The 22944-nt window shown below is 43.6% G+C and overlaps 4 protein-coding genes across 9 annotated transcripts; 2 read left to right on the plus strand and 2 right to left on the minus strand.

Moving 5' to 3' along the window:
* Window positions 1–33: 33 nt before the first annotated feature.
* Window positions 34–17809, minus strand: LOC108035166 (formin-like protein). 6 transcript variants are annotated; one of them, XR_001768761.3, is made up of 10 exons: window positions 17229–17632; window positions 9967–10050; window positions 5846–5932; window positions 3689–5353; window positions 3415–3628; window positions 3062–3354; window positions 2207–2761; window positions 2024–2143; window positions 1540–1865; window positions 881–1013 (listed from the first exon to the last, which is right to left on the minus strand). XR_001768761.3 is itself a non-coding variant. In XM_017110628.3 (9 exons), the coding sequence occupies exons 1-9, from the start codon at window positions 17520–17522 to the stop codon at window positions 771–773; spliced, it is 3555 nt and encodes a 1184-aa protein (XP_016966117.1). In that variant the 5' UTR covers window positions 17523–17809; the 3' UTR covers window positions 34–770. The 6 variants fall into 6 exon arrangements, 4 of the variants coding, with proteins under 4 accessions (XP_016966117.1, XP_016966116.1, XP_016966115.1 ...); XR_001768760.3 differs by having other exon boundaries at window positions 3689–5380; XM_017110628.3 differs by lacking the exon at window positions 1540–1865 and having other exon boundaries at window positions 34–1013; window positions 17229–17809.
* Window positions 17810–18450: 641 nt separating this feature from the next.
* Window positions 18451–19365, plus strand: LOC108035650 (uncharacterized). The gene has a single exon (XM_017111356.3). The coding sequence runs from the start codon at window positions 18564–18566 to the stop codon at window positions 19023–19025; it is 462 nt and encodes a 153-aa protein (XP_016966845.1). The 5' UTR covers window positions 18451–18563; the 3' UTR covers window positions 19026–19365.
* On the minus strand, window positions 19316–20405 carry LOC108035649 (RNA exonuclease 4). The gene has a single exon (XM_017111355.3). The coding sequence runs from the start codon at window positions 20291–20293 to the stop codon at window positions 19439–19441; it is 855 nt and encodes a 284-aa protein (XP_016966844.1). The 5' UTR covers window positions 20294–20405; the 3' UTR covers window positions 19316–19438.
* Window positions 20406–20823: 418 nt separating this feature from the next.
* Window positions 20824–22860, plus strand: LOC108034531 (ATP-dependent Clp protease ATP-binding subunit ClpX). Its single transcript, XM_017109457.3, has 2 exons — window positions 20824–20947; window positions 21017–22860. The coding sequence occupies exons 1-2, from the start codon at window positions 20877–20879 to the stop codon at window positions 22500–22502; spliced, it is 1557 nt and encodes a 518-aa protein (XP_016964946.1). The 5' UTR covers window positions 20824–20876; the 3' UTR covers window positions 22503–22860.
* Window positions 22861–22944: the final 84 nt, after the last annotated feature.

Below are 22944 nucleotides of genomic sequence, written 5' to 3' on the forward strand. Positions count from 1 at the left end.
AGTGAAACAAAATACGAATAAAATTAGAAGTAATTTAAATAGGAAAATATACAAAAGTTTAATGCATCATCTCTCTTCTCGTACAATTCATTGCTTACTTGACTCACTAAAAAGATAAAATTAATTAAAGTGCGGAGTTTGGTTCTCCGTATTCATGCGGTTTTGCCATCTCGGATGGATGCAGCAAGCTATTCCAAATTTGGTTAAGACTTAAGGGTAAAAAATTAAAATAATTAGAACATATATAGTTATATATATGCTTGTATATATATGTACACAGATTAAAATTTAAAGCATTATTTAACAATAAAAGATTTGATAAATACACCGTTCGAATTTTCAAGTTCAACTTAAGCTCTAAGCAACCAAATTAAAATGCGCTTTTAAAAACAAAATTTTGGCGATAAAAAATGTCTCTCAAAATTTAAGGCGAGATTCACAGAAGGGATGGATCCTGTGCTTGGTTTGTCGGTGCTCAAAGTTCCATTGGGTATATTGGGATTGTGAGATACGGTGGGTCGTATCCGACTGGTCTTATAGTTAAATTGGAAAATATTCGAAAGTAAAAGGTTTTGTATGGAAGGGAATGTGAGTTTGTGTTTTGTGTGTACGGGTGTGTCGAAAACAATTTAATCGCCCAATCACATATTGCAGTATCTGTAATGTTCTCATTTCCGTTTTTGTTTCAGTGTGAATTTTGATTTTCGATTCGTTGCCATTGCCCCGTCGTCGTCGTCGTCGTCGTCGCTGCATCGATCTTGATTTCCTGCCTAGCAATCCATTTCCTCCAGGGTGCGCGACAGACGATTATTGTCGATCCTCCGGCGCTGCGACCGCCGCACTGCATCTGCCCGCCGGTACGGCTCGCTCTTCAGCCCCAGCAGGATGTCCTCCAGGGCTCCGTTGTACACCTCGTCCTGCTGCAGCAGCTTCTTCTCGCGCACAGAGTGCGCCTTGCTCTTCAGCTCGTTGATGACCGCCTCCTGCAAGGATAACGCGCCGTTTGAGGGCAACTGTTTGCATTTGGGTTTTTTTTTGGGAGCACAGCGTGGTCAAGCCGGACGGGGATTAGAAGAAAAAGAAACAGGTTAACATTAGACACGGTAAACCAACACCAAGGAACACAGTTTTATAAATAAAAGTGGATTAAAAATGTTTGGGATCGGGGGATATTAAAGCAATTCAACTTTTATTCTTGTTTAAGGTTTGTTTGAATTTATAAGTTATTGTTAATTGAATTTATACTATTCAATGAGTATATATAGAATATTTTTTATTTAAGCTTTAAGGTTTAGTGTACATGTTTTTATATGTATTAAGAGTCTTTTAAAGTACAATATACAAAAAACAAGAAAACATTTGGCTGCGTGCGCGTCCTGGCACGAATCCAAAATGCGGAAAGCCACACATGTGAGATCACAGTCAAAGTGGATTGGATTTATCAGTGGAATTAGCGGGGATTAGGCAACACAATGGGGGAGGATTAGTTTGAACAAACACAGTGTTAGCAGACAAGTAGAGACAAGCCAGGCGACTTACGCTAATGTGGGAACTTTACACAAAACAAATCCCGTCACATGCCGCCCCACAGAGGGCAACAACTAGGTGGTAGAGGATGGTGGTTCGGTTTTTTTTGTGATGGATTTTACGGGGATTTGGGGCACGGGCTGAGACCAAGTCCCCCTCGAGTTCCTATCCCCAGTTGAGTATTAGACAGAGGTGTGGTGTGATTTGTGTGAGTCAACCAAATAACCAAGTTAACGTGCTTAGACTGAGGTGAGGAAGTTGCCGGTGGGTGGATGCTACGATTGGGCAAGCTGCTGCTTCTGTTGCTGATTGGCAAAGTCGAGCAGGCAATGTATTTGCTGCATAAATCAAATCAAATGAGATCAGAAGAAATCATAACAGGTTATCAGGTGCAATGACAGATTAGATTAGATATGGAACCGATTCGAGGGACTTGGGCCACCCTGGGTTGGAGGGACTACTGGCTTGCGCTTCGTGCTCGATCTCTGCCACTCACCTGTTGCTTCTTCTGGTTCACCTTGTTGCGCATGAGCACCTGGTCGCTCTCCTTTTTGGAAGCAGCCAACGCGGCGGCCTTCTCCAGCCGCAGACGCTGCTCGTTCTCCTGGTCGAGTTGCTAAAGGTTACAAAGTTATCACATAAGTAGAATGTTTTTAAAAATCTTCTCATGTAGACCCACCTTAAAGGCTCTTGTGAAGCGCACGATAAGCGCAAAGAAGGCAGCCGCATCGGCATTCCGCGAGGAATCACCAAAGTACTCCACGCACTCCTTGAAGGCTTCCTGTGCATGCCGCAGGTCGCTCTTGATCTTCTTCAGCTTGTCCTCGCTGTTGTTGAGGAAGTCCCGCAGTATATGCGTCTGGGCACCCTTCACCCGCAGCTCCGCCTCCTTGCGCACCAGATCCATGCCCTTCTCCAGCTCCTGAACATCGGCCACCACATTCTCCAGGGCCACCGACGCAGCCTTGTCTGTGCCATACAGCTCGCTCTCGAAGTTAAGCAGCTCCGGGAACTTGGCCCGAATGGTGGCCACTATATAGTGCAGCAGTGATGACCGCTTATCCGTGGATTTCGTATCGATCAGCGTGTCCAGCGATTGCAGTTTGAAGCCGTATGCTGGTCCCCGCTTATTGCTGTTGAGATAGTTGCCAAAGGCCAGGACTATTTCCAAAACCGCCTTGAATTTCCGCGATTGTTTAAGGGAAGTCGAAGCTCCAGCTATCGATTGCACTTGCTGAAATGAATAATATATTATTAGCATTTGGTTTTAAAAAACAATATTAAAACATATTTTATCTCTATGAAGCGCCTGCTGTTAAATACTCAATTTTATTGACTGGATTTTAGTTTTGTAAATAAACAGTGGCACATCATACGTTTTTTGTAACATTGTGCAAAATAAATAATAAACAAGCAGAACAGAGACAGCTGACTAAGCAAATGCGCCTTAGAAATCTGCTGTTTAACCTAGTTTTAGATTTCATAATTGCAAAACTAGGGCTATTCAAATAGACCTCCTTATGTGTTTGCTTACCGGGCTAATAAGATGAACGCTATCAACGAAATTGCCCATGTAGTTCATGATGGCCAGCTTGGACGAGATGCGCTCCACGCGCGACAACTGCAGCATGAACTTGTCCTCTTCGGTGAGCAGCTGCTGGTCCTTGCGCTCGATGATGTACTCCTTGTAGGACTTGACCTCGGCATCCGTGGGCACCATCTTCTGCAGCAGCTCAACGTTCTCCAGCGAGAGTTTCTTCAGGTCCAGGCCATGGATGGCAGCGATGACATCGTCAATGGGCATGCCCAGCTTGCGACGGGAGATTGCTGAGGGATGGAAAACTTGTTTTAATCATATACGTTTTTAAATATATATTGATTACTCACCAATGTTTCTTAACCTCGTGTGCTCCAGTAGCGACACATTGTCGGGCCTCTTGAAGCGTTTGCTGGACTGCAGCGACCCATCGACCTCGGTCCCACTGCTGCCATTGCGCAAGGCGCCGCCAATGCCGATCTTGAATCGCTCCTCGAACTCGTTGAAGTCGATTTGCTTGAAGATCTTTTCGTCATCCAGCTCATTGAAGATTGTGCCACGCACCTGGTTAAGTAAAGAGTTAATTAATTGAATGAATGTATGACTTGATCCCGTTGATCTTACCTGATTAGGCTTCAAAGCTATCCAGTTCAAGGTGGGTAGCTTGTACTTGGTGGGAACCTTGCGCTTGATGGTCATGGCGCCATCGGGAGCGGGCATAGAGCCGGCCACTGGGGGCGGTGGTGGTTGGAAGGAGCCAAGCATGGGAGGGGCATGTGGTGGCGATGGCACCGTCGAGGTAAGGCTACCATTTGGACTGCCCAGCGGACTGATGCCCGGCATCATTGGCGGTGGTGGCGGAGCCGGAGGGGCTGGCGGTGGTGGCGGCGGCGGAGCTGCTGACATGGTGGGTGAGGCGGGCATTGGAGGCGGGGGTGGTGGCAAGGTAAGCGAGGCTGCCCCCGAGGAGGTACCAGCCACGAGGCCACCGTTCACCAGAGAACCATCTCCACTGGAGGCGGATCGCGGCAGAGAGCGTGTGAGCGTTTGCAGCTCCATGTTCTTTGTGTGCAGCAGGGTGTCCCGCTTCTTCAACTCCTGCTCGTTGTGCTGCAACATCCGCTGCATGACTGTGAGTTCCTCCTCCAGCTTTTGACGAATCATCGCCAGCTGTTCCCGCTCCGTTTTCAACGTGAGATTCTCGGACTCCAATTCCGCATACTTGTAGAGGACCTCCGAGTTACGATCGATCTCTCGCTCCAACTGATCCTCCAGCTCCTGGACTCGCTCCAGGGCCGATGTCTTCGTCTCGGAATCCTCCATCAAGGCGGCCACATCGAAGACGTTGTCCAAATAGGCCGAGATCTGTACCTTAAGCTCCTCCGACTCTGTCAGCCGAATCCGCTCCAGATACTTGTCCAGGCCCAGAGCCGTGAACTCGTACTGCAGATGCACCCGGTAGTTCATGTCCTCCACCGAGTGCACCACTATGTTCATGAACTGCATGCACGCAACCATGAAGTCTATGTTGAAGGCCTCGAAGTTCATGAAGTACTCCATGAGGGTCTGGAAGCGCCGCTTCTCCTGACACACATCCTTGAAGTTGTCGAACGAGCCCAAAATGATCTCGTGCCCGCCCTTCACCAGGCAAATGGCCGCCAGCAGCTCCAGGACCAGGGCCTTCGTTCTCAGCGACTTGTGGATGAGACTCAGGGCGATGCAGTTGATGGCCTCGCGATGCTGGATGACCATGTTAAAGCCATACTTATTGTTCATGATGGCACGCAGGCACATGATGGACACATGGATGTCGTCCGTGGCGGCGCCCATGTTCAGTTTGGCAATGTGCCGTGACCTCCGCTTCAAACTGGGACTGTCGAGGGCATCGGAAAGGGTGGGTCGCAGGAATCCGTAGGACAGCGTGTTCCCGTGCTGTTGCCTCGAATCCAGAGTGCCATTGGCCAGCGCATGACCTGTACTGCCGCCGTGGGACATGACACCTCCTCCGCCGCCGGGACTTAGGGAACTACTGTTGCCGATCACCATCTCACCGCCATCGCCGCCGCTCGTGAGATTCAGTCGCTCCTCAGAGGCACACAGGACACCCTGGAGGCGCTGCTCGTGCCGCATCATCTGCAGCCGGAAGCTGAGATAATCGACCAGGGCATCCAGGCCCTGGTTCGTGTCGTCCAGGAACTCCTTCACCCACTCGATGTGGTTCGTGCGCAGTGAGATCTCCAGATCCCGGAGCACCTGGGTGGACGTGGACTCGCCGACCATTTTCCGTTTCTGACAAAGAAAGTAGAAGAGATAAAGCTGTAAGTGTACAAAGAGAGAGAGAGGGTGGAGTGGAGTGGAGTGGAGGATGGGAAGATTGGAGCACGGGTGGCCGGAAACACAGGCGACAGGATGCGGAATCAACAGCGGGAGGACCAGGACGAGGATCGGTTCGGGATAGTGCAGGTGCCAGGAGGTAAACAAATAGAGACAGAGAAAGATGGGAAGAAACAGGAAGAAAGTGGAGAGAGTGTGGGAATCGTGGTGTGTTGTCAGTGTTGTGAGTAGAGAAATGAAATTTACACATTAATATTGGATCAACAGATTTCGATTTTAAGAAAGGGTTATTAACGTTCGGTTTTTCATTAGCTAGGCCTAATAGTTGATTAAAGAGTTGAATGAACTTTATTTTATTACTTTTAATTTTTAAAGACAACCAGAAACCACACGTTAGAAACAACTACAGGAAGCTAGAGATGAAAGAGGCTTGTAAATTTAACGTACCCGATGACTCCTGGAGGCCTTCGGGTCCAAGTATGTTCGCAGTTTACTCAAGTAATGTGAGGGCGGATCCTTGGCCTGCACCATTTCCTGAAATCAACAAAGAAACATAAGTGAATTAGTAAAATAATTTAAAATAACTATTATGCAACTTACAATTTAGTACAAGGCAATGTTAAGGAATGTTGGATTAAAATGGTATTACCACATTGAGCAGAAAAACTTGTTGGACGACTGAACTTTGTATTAATTGATTTTATGTTACACAGTTGACTGACAGCTGGCAAAGGTCAAAATAGTTTAATTGACCATAATCTACCCATGGTAACACCTAAATCCACTTGTGTTTTGTAACCCCAACTGATTGAAACATAATTTAGGTTGGGTTTATCTTGTAGATTGTATACTTTAGCGCTTTCAAAAGCGATTATCAACCGCTTTCCAACTCCAGAAACACTATATTCGCTTCCTAATTACTAATTGCTCCCCCTATCACATTAATTGCCACTAATATCATCTCCAGCGGAGTTACCCAAGTCGCTGTTCAATGAACTATCAGCGATCTGGGGGCACCTCGAGGAGGATCGGGGATTTTCCAGCGATTCCACATGCATTAACACTAGACCGAGACTTGGCGGCTTTTACTTTTGTTTTTCTTTCTTTCTGTGCTTTAACTGCACATATTTTTGTACATGTTTATGGTTACCGCAATCCACACACCCCTCTGTAGTATCTCTCGGATTTCCCCCCCTCCCGATCACATAAGCATCGATGGCTTGCCTAACTTTAAACATTTTTAAGCATGAAGCGTGGTATACTTGTTTTCGGCCTGCGTCTGTTTGTTGTTGTTTGGGGCTTTGTTTAACTATGCCAACAACTAAGGCAGCCACCAAAAGCCACAAAAACAGCACCAGCGGCCAACGCATGACAACAACCGAAACTATGTGTGGGTTTTGGGTTTGGGATTGGGTTCGAACTGCAGCTAGAGACTCAGAAAACCAGTTTGATTCTTTTTCCCCGTCGAGGAAGAGGGCGGGAGGAGTAAACGTATCGGCATCCATACAGGCACAGATACTCCTCTACGTGTACGGATATGTAAACCGCTGCAAGCGGCTCTCCAGCGATTAAAAACTGCAATTTATCGCCGTCATAATAATTTGCATTTTGTCACTGTGAGCACGAAGAGCAACTGGGGAGCCGAGACAGGAAGACGAGCGAGCACCGAGAGGCCGAGTGCATGGGATTGGCCTCACTTCGCTCCACGTCCTCGAGTGGCTAGCTTCGCCTCCTCCACAACCCACCACTCCACCAGGCCACCAGTACCCCATCCCACCGTCATCGCCGGACCTGTCCGTCCCAATGTCTGTCCGTCCGTCTGTCAGTGGGCTGCGTTTTCATTCATTTTCATGACTAGACTAAGTTAGAGTGGAACAGTGGAAACAGGATATGCAAATGCTGCTAATAATATTACAATTTAAGCCTTTCAAGAGGAAAAAATGTAAAAATTAAAAAAATTATATTTTTTCCCCGTAGAAAAAGTTGTACCTTTTTCCAGTTCAAAAAGTTGTACCTTTTTTCAGGACAAAAATATTAAAAATTTTCAAAAAGATAAATATTGTAGTTTTTTCTAGAAGAAAAATTTCAAGAAGAAACAAATTTCTAACTTTTTCTAAAAGAACAAATTTTAACTTTTTCAAGAAGAAATATTTTTAACCTTTTGAAGAAAAAAAAATGAAGAGGAGTTTGAGGAAATATTTCAATGCTTAATATGATTTCAATCAATGAGGTTTTTCACACTTTTCCTTCACAATTGGAGTTCAAAAATGAAAAAAAAACACTTAAAATTTCTTAAAATTAATAAAAAATACCTTTTTCAGTGTAGTTAAAAGTACTTATTTGGATCGTTTTAAATTTTATATTTTTACTTAAACAGTGAATCGTACTACATTATGAATAACCTACAGATTTATGTAATCATAAGTCATCGCAATAAATGTATACTCAAATGTGGAGTATCAGAATTTGTTTGTTATTTTGTAAATTTAGGTAGAACATTAATTTTTCCACCATTAAATCATCGGCCTAGAAAGTTATTACCCTTCTCTCCCTTAGCCAAACTTGTAAAGCCCAATTTTCGCAGTTGTTGGCATCACCTCTAATGGCTTTGCTTTACCTTTTCCCAATTCGTGGTCCACAGTGCAGTGGGCCTGAGTTATGGAAAACAGGTCTGGGCTGCAGGCATGCAGGCGGTTAAGGAACCGGCGACGTCGCCGTGGACAACAACAATGGTCGTAGGAACAACGTTGAAAGCCGTGTTGGGTGTTTATGATATTTTATCGTATGGCAGAAAATGTTTGACGCGAGCACCAGGTTTTCGAAGAGTGCTGAGCATTCCTGCCTCCATTTTTTGTCGCTTTTTTTGTTTTGTATTTTTTCGAGAGCTACTTCACCGAAATGCCGATGGCGAATATATTATGCTTGGCATCGCCGTTGTTTTCCGTTGTTATTTTCCTAGGTGCAGCTCTTGAAAATTCAGTGACCCAGTTACAAGCGAGATGGATAGATAGCTAGTAGATGGTTGCTTGGTTGGATGGATGGATAGAATCCACCAAAGAGGGGCACGCTCTGGCGCACACGTTAATAGTTTCGTCATATTCCAAAAACAGCAGCAGTGAAAAAAGCACGCAATCTGGATTTGTCCATATAGCATACAACACTCGAACACATGCCATTTACTGCCCAATTCTAAAGCCATTTAGAGCCGCGCTCTCGTTGCCGAAATGTTTCGGTGTTTTGGATTCAGCGAGCGAATTTAAATCATTAAACACTCTGGTGTGTGAAGCGGAAAAAAGTCGACAAAAAACATCAAAAAGCCCGAGCGACAAAACAGCACGCACTGCATAATGATTCAAAAAGCTGATACACAATGCAGGTATATATAATTATCTATCTCGACGGACAGACCCATGTATTTAAACACATGTCCTACAATTTATTAGTGCCAGGTCAGCAATCATTGTTAAACGACTGTCCGTTGTTAGCCATGCGAAATATGTCTAAACTTAAGCTTAAAAACGAGATATAAATGTGTTTTATATCATAATATAAACTTGTTTATCGTTAACTTATGTCATTATTTATATATAAATTCCCAAGTACTGCGACTACAAGTTCGTCAGCTTAAAAGAATTTTTAATGTTTAAGATTACAATCATCGGAACTTCGTAGAAATAAACAGTGGAATACCTGATAATACTATGTTTGCTTGTGGTTGAGCCTAAGTTATTATCACACTTGTATGTGCATTTCGCAGAAATCGATTGTTTAAGAACAAACTACTGATAGCTTTCAGCTTTTGTGTACCTTTTTATCGAGATTTCCCCTGAGTTGACCTGGCTGATCTACTCACCACCCCGTTGGCAGTTGCTAATTGAAGGAGAATTTCGTAAAGTTGCTCAGCGCATGAACGCCTTGGGCATTCCATCTGGCCTACGCGCACACAATTTCATTGCGCAAAGCCATTTGGTGGAGCTTAATTAGAGCGGCGCCCGCTCCACTCGACCCTCCCCAGCTCCTTCCCCAAGTGCAGCCCAAAGGTCAGTGTTCAAGGTGTCGACAGCCCCTGCCCAGCCATACCCATGCTTCTGGAGTAACCCCTTCTGAACTGCGCCCGAGGAAGGGTCCAAAGTGCTCCTCTGGGAGTAGAAACGCTTACAATCTGCAAAACGCTCACAGGAAGTTCATACTCTGATAGCGAAGTGTTTTTAGCAAAAATTATATTTAAATGAGTGTTCTAAATGCCATGCCAGGCAAAAGTATATAACATAATATGTCAACATCTCTGAAAGTTTAGGTTTTATCATAATACTTATGATTAATATGCAAAAACAGAGGCACATATTTTATGAGCAAATTAATTTATTTTAGGAAACACATTATTTAATCTTTTTTTGCTTAGTGACCCGTCATTTGTTATTCATCATTGGTAAGTTTATTTAATGTTGTATTATATTTCTACTTTTTTACAGAAGCCATAATGAATAATGCTCTGATTTGTGCTCATAAGCAAGTGACTTGTATCTAGGTTCTAGAACTTCCTTTCTACCCTTAGCAATATTACTTACTTGATCACATATCATGTCCCATTTCTTCTCGTCATCGTAGTTGCGAAGCAGCTTTGCCTTATCCGGTGGCAAGTCCATCGAAGCCTGTTACAAACAGATAAAGAAAGAAAAGAAAACAATTAGTAAGTGTTGATCCTCAGATAAACTGATATATATTTTTTAAATGGTAAAAGCTGCCTGAAGCTAGAAATGGCACTCAGCGAATTGGAAAGCCCATTAAAGCCCTAAATACGCCGTTTATTACGGCCCATTAGGGTCTCCAGTCTTGCATCCCAGGAGTTATTTCAGCGGAGCACTGTTTGCCCGCTCAGGTAAATATTGAATTACTTCAGCTGCTGATGGTGGATCATAAGATTAGGGAAAAGAGTCACCACCCCATACAGAAAAGCCAACAAAAAGGAGAAATTATTCAAAGAGGCGACAAGGTTTTGCTCTATTTCCCTAGTTATATTTAAAAGGGAAACTTTTGCATTTGATTAATCAAAGGATCATCAAATATATATTTATCTTAATAAAAACCCAGCCAATGGTGTCACGTATCAAATGAAAGCTGCAGCTCAGTGAACCACAAAGAAAAAGCAAATACTCAGAACCAATTTACCTGCTCAACTGCAGACAATTGTGTAAAATGGTTAAATGTACCATTTAACGGCAGGGAATGCACAATAATGAAATCGGCAAATATGCTTACGTGACTTCAATTTAATTTTCCACTTTTTCTCCTTTTTTATGGGTGCAGCTGCAGTTGGAAGTTCTAATTAGAGGCACACACACTCAGCAATGGGATGCGAGCAGGAAAGGGAGTGGTACGGATGGAGGGGTCCACGGAAAAAATGCAAAATGTATACCCTCGCAGCATTGGAAGAACCCATTCCGAACAAAGTGCTATTCAGTGCGTTGAAATGCACGGATCACCAATAGAATTAATTAGAACATTTCGAGCCCAGGATGGAAAAATATCATAAAAAACGCGCTTCAAAAGTGTATTTAACCATCTTGTTGTTATAATATTGTAAATAATATTAGATTAAATAATAATATAATAAATAATAATATACATTTAAATTCGTATTTAATAAAAAGAGTCATCAGATATACCCCTCTAAAGATTGCATCAAGATTAAACCTATAAATCTGTAGGCATAGTAAGATCAGGTAATACTTAATCTTATTTGTGAATCTCCGTGCTCAATTTCCTCATTTATTCCAAGGCCCAAGATGTATTTTATTCACCAGATAATGTTAATGAACAATACTTTTTCTCATTCAATTACTGCAAATTTACATGGAGCCCCGTACTTCATCGCAGTGTTAATTGAGCTAAACAATTATTACAATTATCTTAACTTTTGGCTTTGTTAATTTTTTATACGTGCTCATTGCTGAAATTGATTGCAATATATTTCCCATGGCCGGGGAAATGTATATGAATGAGCGCGAGAATGATTGCAAAATGTATTGATTAATTAATTGCAATGTTATGGGTGAGCCACTGGGCCCCCAACTCCCACTCCCACTCCCAGTCCATTGTCCACTGTCCGTTACGGTCTGGGCCCATCAGACTGAGTGATTTGCCTCGACGCGCTTTTCAAAATAACAAAACAATAAATAAGTAAATAAAAGAGTGCATAAAAAGAGGGAATAATAAACAAGGTGACAAAGACGAGAGCTCTCTTCCATATTTATGCCAGGGCAGTCGGGCTCAGAAAGCGAAAATTTACTATATAATTGGACACCATGTATGTACATATAGTAGTACATATAGTAGTATACACCGGTGTACATAAGGAATTACTTGACCGTCATACCGGATACGCATTTTAAATTTGTTTTATTTTCGTATCCCTCTATCTGCGTTTGTGTGTGTATGCATAATGGATCGTAAGCCTCGCTCCCCCCTTCAATTTGGATCTGTCTACGGCCATGCCAAATGAGTAAGCTCTGGAGGTACTTGTTATAGGAAAACTACACCATATATGATGTTCACTTGGTACTTAGTAGTGACTAAGAAAAATATATTTTAAAAATACAGTAATGACAGGGAATGATTCAAAAATCGAAGTTCAATAAAAGTAAAACCATCTATCAATTTCTTCCCATATAAAGAACAAACCACATGGTCCACTATAAAGTGATTTTCATGCGAGTCATGAACACCAACAGAATAGTAAACACATGTGCTTAGTGAGTCAATCAAACACGTCAGTTTAAGTTTCAGTAAAAACCCATTTCGCAAAGGAATTATTAAACTATTGCGAGCTACTATATTTTATTATCTAATTTTTTTAATTTACGTGACTCACAAAATGTGGCATAATATGAAAAGACTTTTTAAGAACTGCACACACATGTTTTTTAAAAAGCAAACACTTTCTTCTCAGAATCTGAAATCTTTTTGCTATTTCCTGGATACAAAAAACCAAAAGATGCCGATGCCAAAGACACGTGCGAAATACAATGACTAATTTTTTTGGTAAGGAAAGGTTTAAGAAAGGAATATGACAAAGACGGTTTCTTTAGTTTCGGTCATGTTATCTCTTTGAGTTATGAAAGATCTGCAAACTAGCGATTTCCTTTGGGTCAGTTTTTATCTTACATGAGATTCCCATGAAGTCCAAAGACGATTACCATTTATCCACTATTTTCCGCATAAAAAAACAGATGGTCCTATGTTTTTATCATTAGCAGTTCTTTTTCGCAGTGGTCTTTTTGCGGACCGCAAAGGAAGTGAAAAGCAAAGATAAACCTATGTTTGCCCTACAAGGCAGATAAAGAGGCTCTCATAATGTGGAAGCCACATTTTTTTGCAGAGGCAAAGCTGCCGTTAGATAATGCCAAGCCAAATGGACAATGCGTTGAACAAAGCCATCAATTTATTGAATGGATGTTGCATGCAACGAGGGCTGTGCGAAGAGTTTGGAAAAGTATTTAGGAAATTACAAATAATTTTATTATTATTTTTTTTTAGTGTTGGTAGAGAACCAAAAAATTTGTAATAAGAAGTTTTTTAAGTTAATTGAAATCTTTTAAAAAATATTTTTTTTTATTTTTAAGCCTTCCCTCGCCCGGCCAAGGAGGGCTTAACAGTATTAACAACAATAAGAGTTGTGGCTCACTGCGGTTTGCGGTCTGTCAGCCATTGAAAATGTCATTAGGGAGACGGCTAACCCTGAGTCAGCCCACCCCTACGCCCCTGCAGGCAATTGTTTATAGATATAGATTCTAGGCCCAAGACTCTTGGGCAACGATGATTAGGCGAGTGAAAGTTGGTGCGCCTGGGAAAGCTGGTAAGCGATCGGTGATGGGGCAAAGATGCGGTTAGTCTTTGTGTCTTTCTCTATACTTTTATTTATGCCCATGTCTGTGAATAATGACACCCACAACATGGACCGCAGATAAGTCTCTTGAAAGTTAATGCCGCCAATAATGCAATCAAATTAACATTTTTATGCATTTACACATATACTTTGAGCCGGCTCTTTGGCGCTGCAATGAATACGCTTTTACTTTCAATTGGATAAACTATGGGCATTTTATTGGCTTGGTGCCAATTTTAAGGCAATTAAGTGAATAAGTAAATAAACAGCGTTAAACTCTCGCCTTTGTGGTGCGAATATCTTGATGAGAGATACAATAAACATCACAGCTTGTATCTGGTAAAATAAAGAAAATATCCGTATCATCACGGCTGGAAGCTGGTATAACTTAAATATAGGGTACTCTCCAGATGGCATAAACTAAAAAGATTTAATGATAAACTAATACAATTTTAGAATACATTTATTCTATTCCCCTGTATTAGTAAAAATCCTTAAATTATAATTTAAATATTTTGAAAAATGGTTAATTTACACTTTATAATATTAGGATTTCTGCTGAAGTTCAACCACGATCCCATTGTTTGATCAGCTTAAATGGTGCCCTATAGATTCCACCCCTGGAGCATAGAAGATCTGCTCTCCCCCTATTCAAAGTTCAATCAACCCACGCGGCAGAATCGGAATTTAACCGGAAACACATGCAGGCAACTGCGTCTGATTAGAGCCAGCCAAAGGCGAATTATTAGCGGCAAAATGGTCGGTCTGCTGTTATTTTTAAACCATGAATCAGACAAACAATTGCCTTCAATCGAAAGGCGACTGGCGCATTGGATCTCTGGCGATTTGGTCTCCGGTTGTCCAGTCAAGTCCACTTCAATGGCAACGGGCCAGCGGGCCAGCGAGTCGCACATTTGCCTAAATTAAGGTAAACACGAATTAGCCAAGCCGGAGACACAAGGCGAAGGCAAGGGCGAGGCCCCCAGGGCCCGGCACACAGCACCTCCACAATGCTACCGAAATGGCAAACAAACACAGCACACCGAGGGGCGAAAAATGGAGAAAACAAAAAATAACAGCCAAAGGTAAACAAACGAAAACACACATTTTGAGTGCGAAAAGAAGGCAATGAATTTTGAACAAACAATAGACCCAGAATAACAAATAGGTGAGTGGGGGAAGGGAATATGTTATCTAAGGTCTGTCAATATCTTGAACACCCTTGAATTATCGTTATTGAATTCGATTAGGACCGCTAAATCGATATCATGGTTTTCTGATAGATAAGATCTGTAAACAAAGATTCCTTTTTAGAAGAAATATTACAAAACCGTTTAAAAGAATATCCTCTAACAGAAGTGCAATCCTGATTTAAGAACCTAAAAATAGGTCTTCAAGATGTTAATCCTTAAAGGGATTCCCTAAATTTATCTTGAAGCAATGACGTGATATGTATTTACGGCTTTTACAAACGAATCAATATTTCGTGTCACCGCAAATGGAATGGCTGTAATAAAACGTACTTCCTTATCGAGATGTACACGCAAATACTTAAGGCCTCAAGATCGTATTCAAGATATAATGCCAAAAAGTAGCAGAGAATATTCAAATTTATATACCACTCAAATCAGCAAAAGAAAAAAATATTTAATGGTAAAAAAAAGTTTTATAAGATCTCTAACAAAACCCAAAAAATAACTTTTCCTTCACGATAACGATAGTAAACTTGTCCGTTTGTCCGTATGGTCAGGACAGTATTTACGGCCTTAAGATCAAAGCGAAATATCTTGAGAATGAGCAGAGAAATTTACTTAGAAGATATAATCAAATTTATGCATCACTCAAATCAGCTCAGGAAGACTTTAAAAAGCTGTAATAAAACCAGAAACAACTTTTCCTCAACGATAAAGCTAATAACCTTGTCCGTATGATCAGGACAGTATTTACAGCCTTGAGATCAAAACAAAAGATCTTGAGAATGGGCATAATGCCAAAAATGAGCAGAGAAGTGGGAAACCCGTTGGGGGAGCACTTCTCGTATTACCGACTGACTGACTGCCGATAACTGAGAACTCAAGCTGCGCCACATAAATAAAGATTTCTGCTCTCGTCTTGCCCCCTTTTGTTCAGTTCGTCAGGGAGATAAGCCGCCGCAAGATCTCGAAGCCATCATCCCGTCCAGCAGCTTCAGCAGCCGCCGAGGGCGCGAAAGAGAGGGCAGGCGAGCGGACCCGTACCGCCGGCAGCAGTGAGTCAGCGCTGCAGTGCGACAGAGAGGGCGACAATCGATCAATTCGCTTTAATTGCCATTAGCATGCCGAATTGGAGTGGCTTTTCGGGGGGGAAATGGGGACGTAGGGCCGAGGGAGCCGAATCAAATGGCGGCTGTGGGTCACAATCATTTGTTACGGCTTTATGACGGTCAGAGCTGAGAGCTTTTCGCTCTATTCCTGGTTTTATTTGATTTTTTGGCAATACGTTTACTCGTTAAATCTTAATTACGCCTTGTCTTGTTCGGGGAAAAAAGCCATCCAGTGGGATGACAAACATTTTTAGATGGCACACGCCTTTTTTTCGGCACAGTGGTTCTAGCACACTTGCGGTGAGCACAATATAGATCCTAAGTTTAAAGTCTCTAAAAAAGAATATATTTTATGTTATTGCAATAAAAATAGAAGACAATTTTAATAAATCTCAGATAAAATCTTTTGTTTTTTGAATAGTTTCGAGATACCTTGATCTTAAAACCCGCTATATACGTAACAATATGATATTAAGAACGAAATATAGAACATAAAACTAGGTGAGGCTTTTGTAACTCCAACTCCTTTGGCCTTTCAGATCTTAGGAACCCCCGACTCCACTGTGCTTGGAGAGTTGTGCAAGCCGGAGCAGAGAACAGAACGGAACAGAGTCGAGTAAAACTGGGGAGAGGCGCAGATACAAACCCAGAGATACTCACGAACACCAGCAAACACTCGCGGCCGCACATGTGTGAGTGGCTGACAAAAATTCAAGCGAACAAGTCGCCGCACACTCGATGAGGTCATCAATCACATGCAACAAATGCGAGGGCGGAAGAAGGAGGGGCAGCGGCAGGGGCAGGAAGCCAATCCTTAAGTCCCTCTATATATATGCCAGCCACCACATATATTCGCTTAATAAACTCAATTTCCCAAAAAGCTTGTATATAAACAAACACTTTCCAGTGAAATTCAAATATTTCACCGCTTTAAAAAAAGGGGTGTATTTGTTTCTAAATATTCAACGTGGGATTTACTAGAAAAAGTTTGGTACCAAGAAATCTTAAAAGCTTTACATTCTTAAAGATTAGTCATAAAAGAAAGTTTGATTTTTTAAAAACTAAAGATTACAGCCTTGTCATTCAATATTTATATTAATATTTTAATAAATTTGGTATTCATATTTTTTGTAGACTTAAAACACATGTTCTGAGGTCAACAAACGCATAAAGGATTTTATTAACCTTTCGCATATTCCTCCAAAATATAGGCAACGTTTTCTTTAAATTAATTTTTACATCCTATTTGGTCTATTGAAAATATTGAATGCAGTTTAGTTTAGTTATAATTTAAATAAATATTTGTAATTTCGAGATTTTGAGGACTTGAATAAATGTTTACTTGGTATTTTAAACACTTTTTTTTTAAATTTAAATTTGTAAAAATAGTGAGATGAAATTTTTTTAAAGATGGATTATAAAAATATTTCAAATTCCTTTTAATAAACCAAAAAAACATATAATATTTATTACATTATTATATTTTAAAAAATCACTTTTTCCAAAAATTTAAAAAATAATAGATAGACATTGTAAGAACAGGATCCTTTGTTCAATCACTAGATCTTTTCATCTTAAACATGTTGAAAAATACTACTTTAAGCTGCAACATAAAAAGCAAGGGATTCGAGATCTCATCTTACCAGAACTTTGGCGAATCGCCGGTCCAGCTCGTCCGTGGTCGGCATGGGCTGCTGGCTGCGGCTCCGCAGGCTGGGCTGCCGGACGTGCTGGTACTGGGAGCTGCAACCGATGTCGTAGCGCAGATCCTGCTTCTGCAGCGTGCCGCTGGAGATGGAGCCGTTGTGCTGGTGGCCATTGCGCATCGAGTGGTGGTGGTGGTGTGACTGCGAATGCGAGTGCGGATGGGGATGCTGCAGCTGCTCATCGGCGTCCACATCGGCGCTGGTGATGGGGCGCGACTTAACGGCGCCCATTATGGTGGCAAAGCGACCCGAGCTCGAGCCGGAGACGGAGCCGCCTCCTCCTCCGCCGCCGCCTCCCCCTGGATCCTGTAATCCCCGGGATCCGGAGCCGCCGCCGCCGAGGGCGTCCTCGATGGTCGCCGCTTGGAGCGCTGTGCTAAGGGACAGCGAGAGGGTACCCCATACAGTCCGGCAAAGGGCACGGGTGCGTTCCGGGCAACTTGAAAGTTGCTCTTTGATTCCGTTGAAGATATCCAAAGCGGCTGCTGCCTTTTTTCGCTGCTCCCGAACGCGCTGCACTCAGCAACTGGGCCGATCGAAATTACTTTTGTCTGGCTATGATTTTTTTTGTTGTTTTCTTTTTTATATTAATAATTTATTCTGGGCTTTGGAAAGAGTAAAAACTGCTGTGTTCAAATTTTGATAATTTAATTTACTTCTTTCTGACAATGTAAGCAAAAACACAATTTCTTCTTCCCCTTGTTGTTGTTGTTGTTTTTGGTGGTGCAACGGCGGCACGCACACAGGCAAGCACTACACTCACACACACAGAGAGGGAGAGACACACACGAATGCAGGCGCACGAACACACAGACAAAGACCAGATTTCGATGAAAGGCTCCTGCGGCAGGCGACGCCTCTTTTGTGCTCTGTTCGCAGGTTTTTCCGATCGAGGGGCGTGCAAATTTGCTTACATATCGCCTGGCTGGCGCATTAGACTCGGACTGGAGGCGAGGAGTGTGGGAAGCAAGAGCAACTGCAGTTAAATGCACTTTATTTTAGCCGACCGACCGCACGACGACCGCGCTGCTACGAAATATTCCGGAATATTAAAGTGACCGGAGTGGGTCTGTGAAAAGATACCAAGAGGTCTGTCAAGAAAACATACTAACATGCCCGAAAATATCGTTTAGCCGAGTTTCGCACCATAATTTTGTGGTATTTCTTGGCTACCGCAAAACTGTCACACTGAAAACGTTTATTAATTTTGTTTACTTTTTATTCAACAACAAATGCTAAAAGCGTGATAAAAAACCACAGAACAACTCCAGAATGAGCACCCCCCGCAAGAACTTCAACCATCCGCCGCCCTTCTCCCCGCGCGGCGGCCACTATCCATCGCAGTCCGCCGACTACAGATCCCAGCAATTTGGTGGCCAACAGAAGCCCCAAAATCCCAATTTTGGCTTTTACGAGGACAAGCAGGGCCAGACGAATACTCCGCACTTCTACCAGAACAAATCACCGCAGGAGACGCAGTGGCATCGGCCCTACGGACAGGGCAGGAACTTCGGGCGAGGCGGCCACTTCAATCGCCGGAACCCACCAAACTGGGACCAGAATCCGAGGAACCACCACCAGAACAGGGAGCATAACCAGGGCGGCGGCTCCTCTGGACAGTACTTTCACCCCTCTATGCTGGAGGACCCATGGCGGGAGCTAATGGAGCGACACGAGGCCATCCACGGATGCAGCACCAGCCAAACTCCACCCAAAGAGGTGGAGGCTTCTTAGGTTGATTGTAGTTTAAAGGTTTATTATGAAAACTTAGGGCTTGCCCTTTGGAGCATCATTATAGGATTCGAAGTTTTAAGTTTACATATGTACATCCTTTGTAGCCACTTAAGAATCGACAACTTAAAGGATTTTCCCGCGTTCCGCAAAACATCATCAACACAGCCTATGTAAATACCACAAAGGTTTAACTCGACTAAAATTAACTTTACACAATCATATAAAGCCCCCCTGAAGGGTTGTTCCCCCAATTTAAAAGAAGAACAAATGCGCCAAAAAGCAGCGACCGCTTAGGTTGTAACGTTTTATAGAATTAAACAACAGTTTCCAGTAAATGAAACCACGTCTATACAAATAACTTAAGGCTACCGCGTTCCGTCCCCTGAGTGCAGTGGGGCTCCCTTGTTGGGCTGCTAGTAGTGCTGCTGCTGGTGCCGCTTCTTCTCCAGGTACTTCTCCCAGTCGGCGGCGATGCGATTGTAAATTCCCATGGCGGCGCGTGCATCCTCCACCGAGTTGTGCTCGCCCGTCTGGATCTCCTGGCCCAGGACGGCCATGGTCAGGCGCTTAAGGCTGGGCGTGTGGCCGTTCGAGACGAGTTTGCAGAGCGGCTTGTAGCGCGACGTGTCGCGTATATCGTCGAACGGATGGCGGATGCTCAGGACGGCCAGATCGTTGCCCAGGGCGTGTCCGACCAGGATGCGGCCGTGCAGCAGCTTGACCACCTCGTTCTGCACGGCGGTGAACTCCTCACCGTTGGCGATGTCCTGCGGGCGAATGCCCGAGACGCTGGTCCTGTAGTCGGTGACCTCCATGCGCGGCTTCACATGCTTGTCCAGCAGCACCTGGCCCACACGATTCACGATGGAAACGCGGGCCAGCATGTCGTCCTGGCCGTTGTGTCCCACGCCCACCATCTCGCAGTCCATGGCCAGGTAGCGATTGCGCTGTGCCTTCTTTTTGATGCGCATGCGTGCCGATTTCGTTAGTGGAGCCGACTCCACATTCGCCTCCTGGTTCTCGCTACCGACAGCTGCTGCTCCAGCGGCGGCCATCCAGTTGGAGCCGGCCGCCCGGCGACTTGTGTTGGCCTGCTGCACCTGAAGGCGCTCCATCGAGGTTTGCAGCTTGCGCTGATTCGGGGAAACCACATTTTTCGAGCCGACAGTGGTGCTGCTGTTGTTGCTGGGCCCACTGCTGCCGCTGGCTGTGTTAGTCGCACGGCTCCGATTCCTGTCGAACTGCTTCTGACGTTGCGTAGTGGACATGGCGCCGGGTCATCTATATATTCCAGTTAAATTCCCTGCTTTTGATATTCTCAGGCCCGAAATGTGTTATTTAGTTCGAATACACCTGTCAGTGTGACCATTCTGTGCGGACGAAATATTACCGACAGCGGGATTTTGGTATTTTAATAACACAAAATGGGCGCGTTCACTGAAATGGGGAAGTAGTCACGGTTTTTTAAGTTTATTTAATTCAGTAATATTTATAATATTACATTTTGAATTTTTTATTGGTCTATAATGTATTTGCACTTATGTGTACGGAGAGAGCCGCTGCGTATCCCTTTTGCCATGCCTTTAGCAAGAGCTCATACAAGACATCAGAGAAGTAAGAATTCAATAAGAATTAAATTATGTGCCTTTTGGTGCTAGTATTATTACTAGTTCTGTTTTATGTTTTAAGTTAACGAAATTAACCAACATTTTTAGATAACGACGGAAAGCTGTATTTTTGGCGCAAAAGTTTGACCCCTTGTGATTTTTTAGGGCCAAAATGTATATTGCGAGTGGCAACTCTGTCCATCTGATCTGCGTAATTTTGTATTCAAAATACGAAATTTCAACAATGGTTGTTTGTTTAAACTACCTGAGTGGCTTTTGTCCAGCTGGACCATCTTGCCTCCACGAGCACAGAGAGTTAGTAAGCAGATTGGTTATTAAGTATTCAAGCATATTCTAACACATGAAACCTGTCCCTTTTCCTAGAAGGGGCAACTTCCCCAACATAATCAAAGATCAGTCATTCGAGGAAGTGCGGCTGCGTCATTACGATGCTAAGCGGTTGATTCCCCTCCAATCCCTTGAACCGCCTGACTCAGCCTCTAGTCCCCCCGGGAGGGAATGCACCCAACAGGAAGTTGTCACCAGCTCGACAAGGAGCGAGTTTTGCGACAAGGCCACTCCCACCCCGCCGAAACTGGGCAAACTGCCAGCACCGCAGAAGATCATGGAGTACCTGGACCAGCATGTGGTAGGCCAGGAGCTAGCCAAGAAGGTTCTAGCGGTGGCAGTGTACAACCACTACAAGCGTATCCAGCACAACCAATCGCAGGCAAAGCAGCAGGGCGGATTCTCCCTAGATGACATTGTAAAGCAGCGGTGCGAGTCCGACCTGAATGACATTCTAAAGCTCGCGCAGCTGGACATCTCTGGGAGCGAGAGCACGCCCAACAGCACGTCGAAGAATGAGGAGAAGCCCGATCGCCCACGTTGTCAATCCAGCGACATTCAGCTGGAAAAGAGCAACATCATGATGGTGGGGCCAACGGGCTCTGGGAAAACGCTAATCGCTAGGACCATCGCCAAGTGCCTGGACGTTCCCTTCGCCACCTGTGACTGCACCTCATTAACGCAGGCGGGCTACGTGGGCGAGGACACCGAGAGTGTACTCTTAAAGCTGCTTCAGGATGCCAAATACAACGTGGAGCGCGCCCAAACTGGCATCGTTTACCTGGACGAGGTGGACAAGATTTGTGCTACGGCAGGTTTTAAGCATCGTCGGGACATTGGCGGCGAGGGCGTCCAACAGGGCATGCTGAAGATGCTGGAGGGCAGCGTAGTGCACCTGATCGAACGGAAGCATCAATTTGGAAGGCAGGAACACTGCTTGGACACTACGAACATCCTGTTCGTGGCTTCCGGCGCCTTTAACGGTCTGGAAAAGATCATCGCACGGCGCCTTAAAGGTTGCAATCCTCTGGAAATGGATCAGGAGCAGCGGGATAAGTGCCTGTCCCAAGTGCAGGCTAGGGATCTCACCAAGTTCGGCATGATACCGGAGTTCGTTGGCCGTTTTCCGGTTGTAGTTCCCTTCCGTAGCTTGAATGCGAGCATCTATGTGCGCATCCTAACCGAACCGCGCAATGCTCTAGTCCATCAGTACAAGGCACTGCTGGGTTTGGATGGAGTTGACCTGACCTTTACCGAGGAGGCCATTGAATCGGTAGCCCAACTGGCGATGGATAGGAACATGGGAGCTCGCGGACTACGCTCTATAATGGAACAACTGCTTCTGGATCCCATGTTTTTAGTGCCCAGCTCGAATATTCGGCGAGTTCACATTACGGGCGATTGTGTCAGGGGCAGGTCCCCACCCGAGTACAGCCGTGTACCGAACGACCCGGCTTCTGGAGTCAATTCCGTCGACGTCCCGTCTTCCGAAACCATTGCCATTGAAGCTAAAACCATTTGAACTTATAGAAGAATTCAAATCTCAACATATTTCAGTGCCATACCCACGTTTTCTTTTGTTATGTCTTGCAGGGACGTAAATGCAGTTCCTATTATAATACTCAAATCGAATTTAAGAATTATGTTAGCGTAGTGTAAAAAAAATAAGTTAGTAATTTGTTCGTCACAATCTCACAATGTAAACATTACATGTCCTTAAAGGATAGTTATATTAATAGCCTGTCAAAGCGGTGCTAAAAAAACTCAACAGTTGTTAAAACGTAAAGTAAATGTTTTTACTTTTAAGTGAAAAAAGAATATAATAAGTCAAAAATATGTACATAATACTAACGACAATAAAATATAAATAAGATTTTTTATATGATTTACAAGGATATTATACCAATTTAAATAAATATATTTTTTATTTTGTAATTATAAATATTTTTTTTTAGTGTAATGAG

The sequence above is a fragment of the Drosophila biarmipes genome, chromosome 3L (genome assembly GCF_025231255.1).
Source record: "Drosophila biarmipes strain raj3 chromosome 3L, RU_DBia_V1.1, whole genome shotgun sequence".
NCBI lineage: Eukaryota > Metazoa > Arthropoda > Insecta > Diptera > Drosophilidae > Drosophila > Drosophila biarmipes.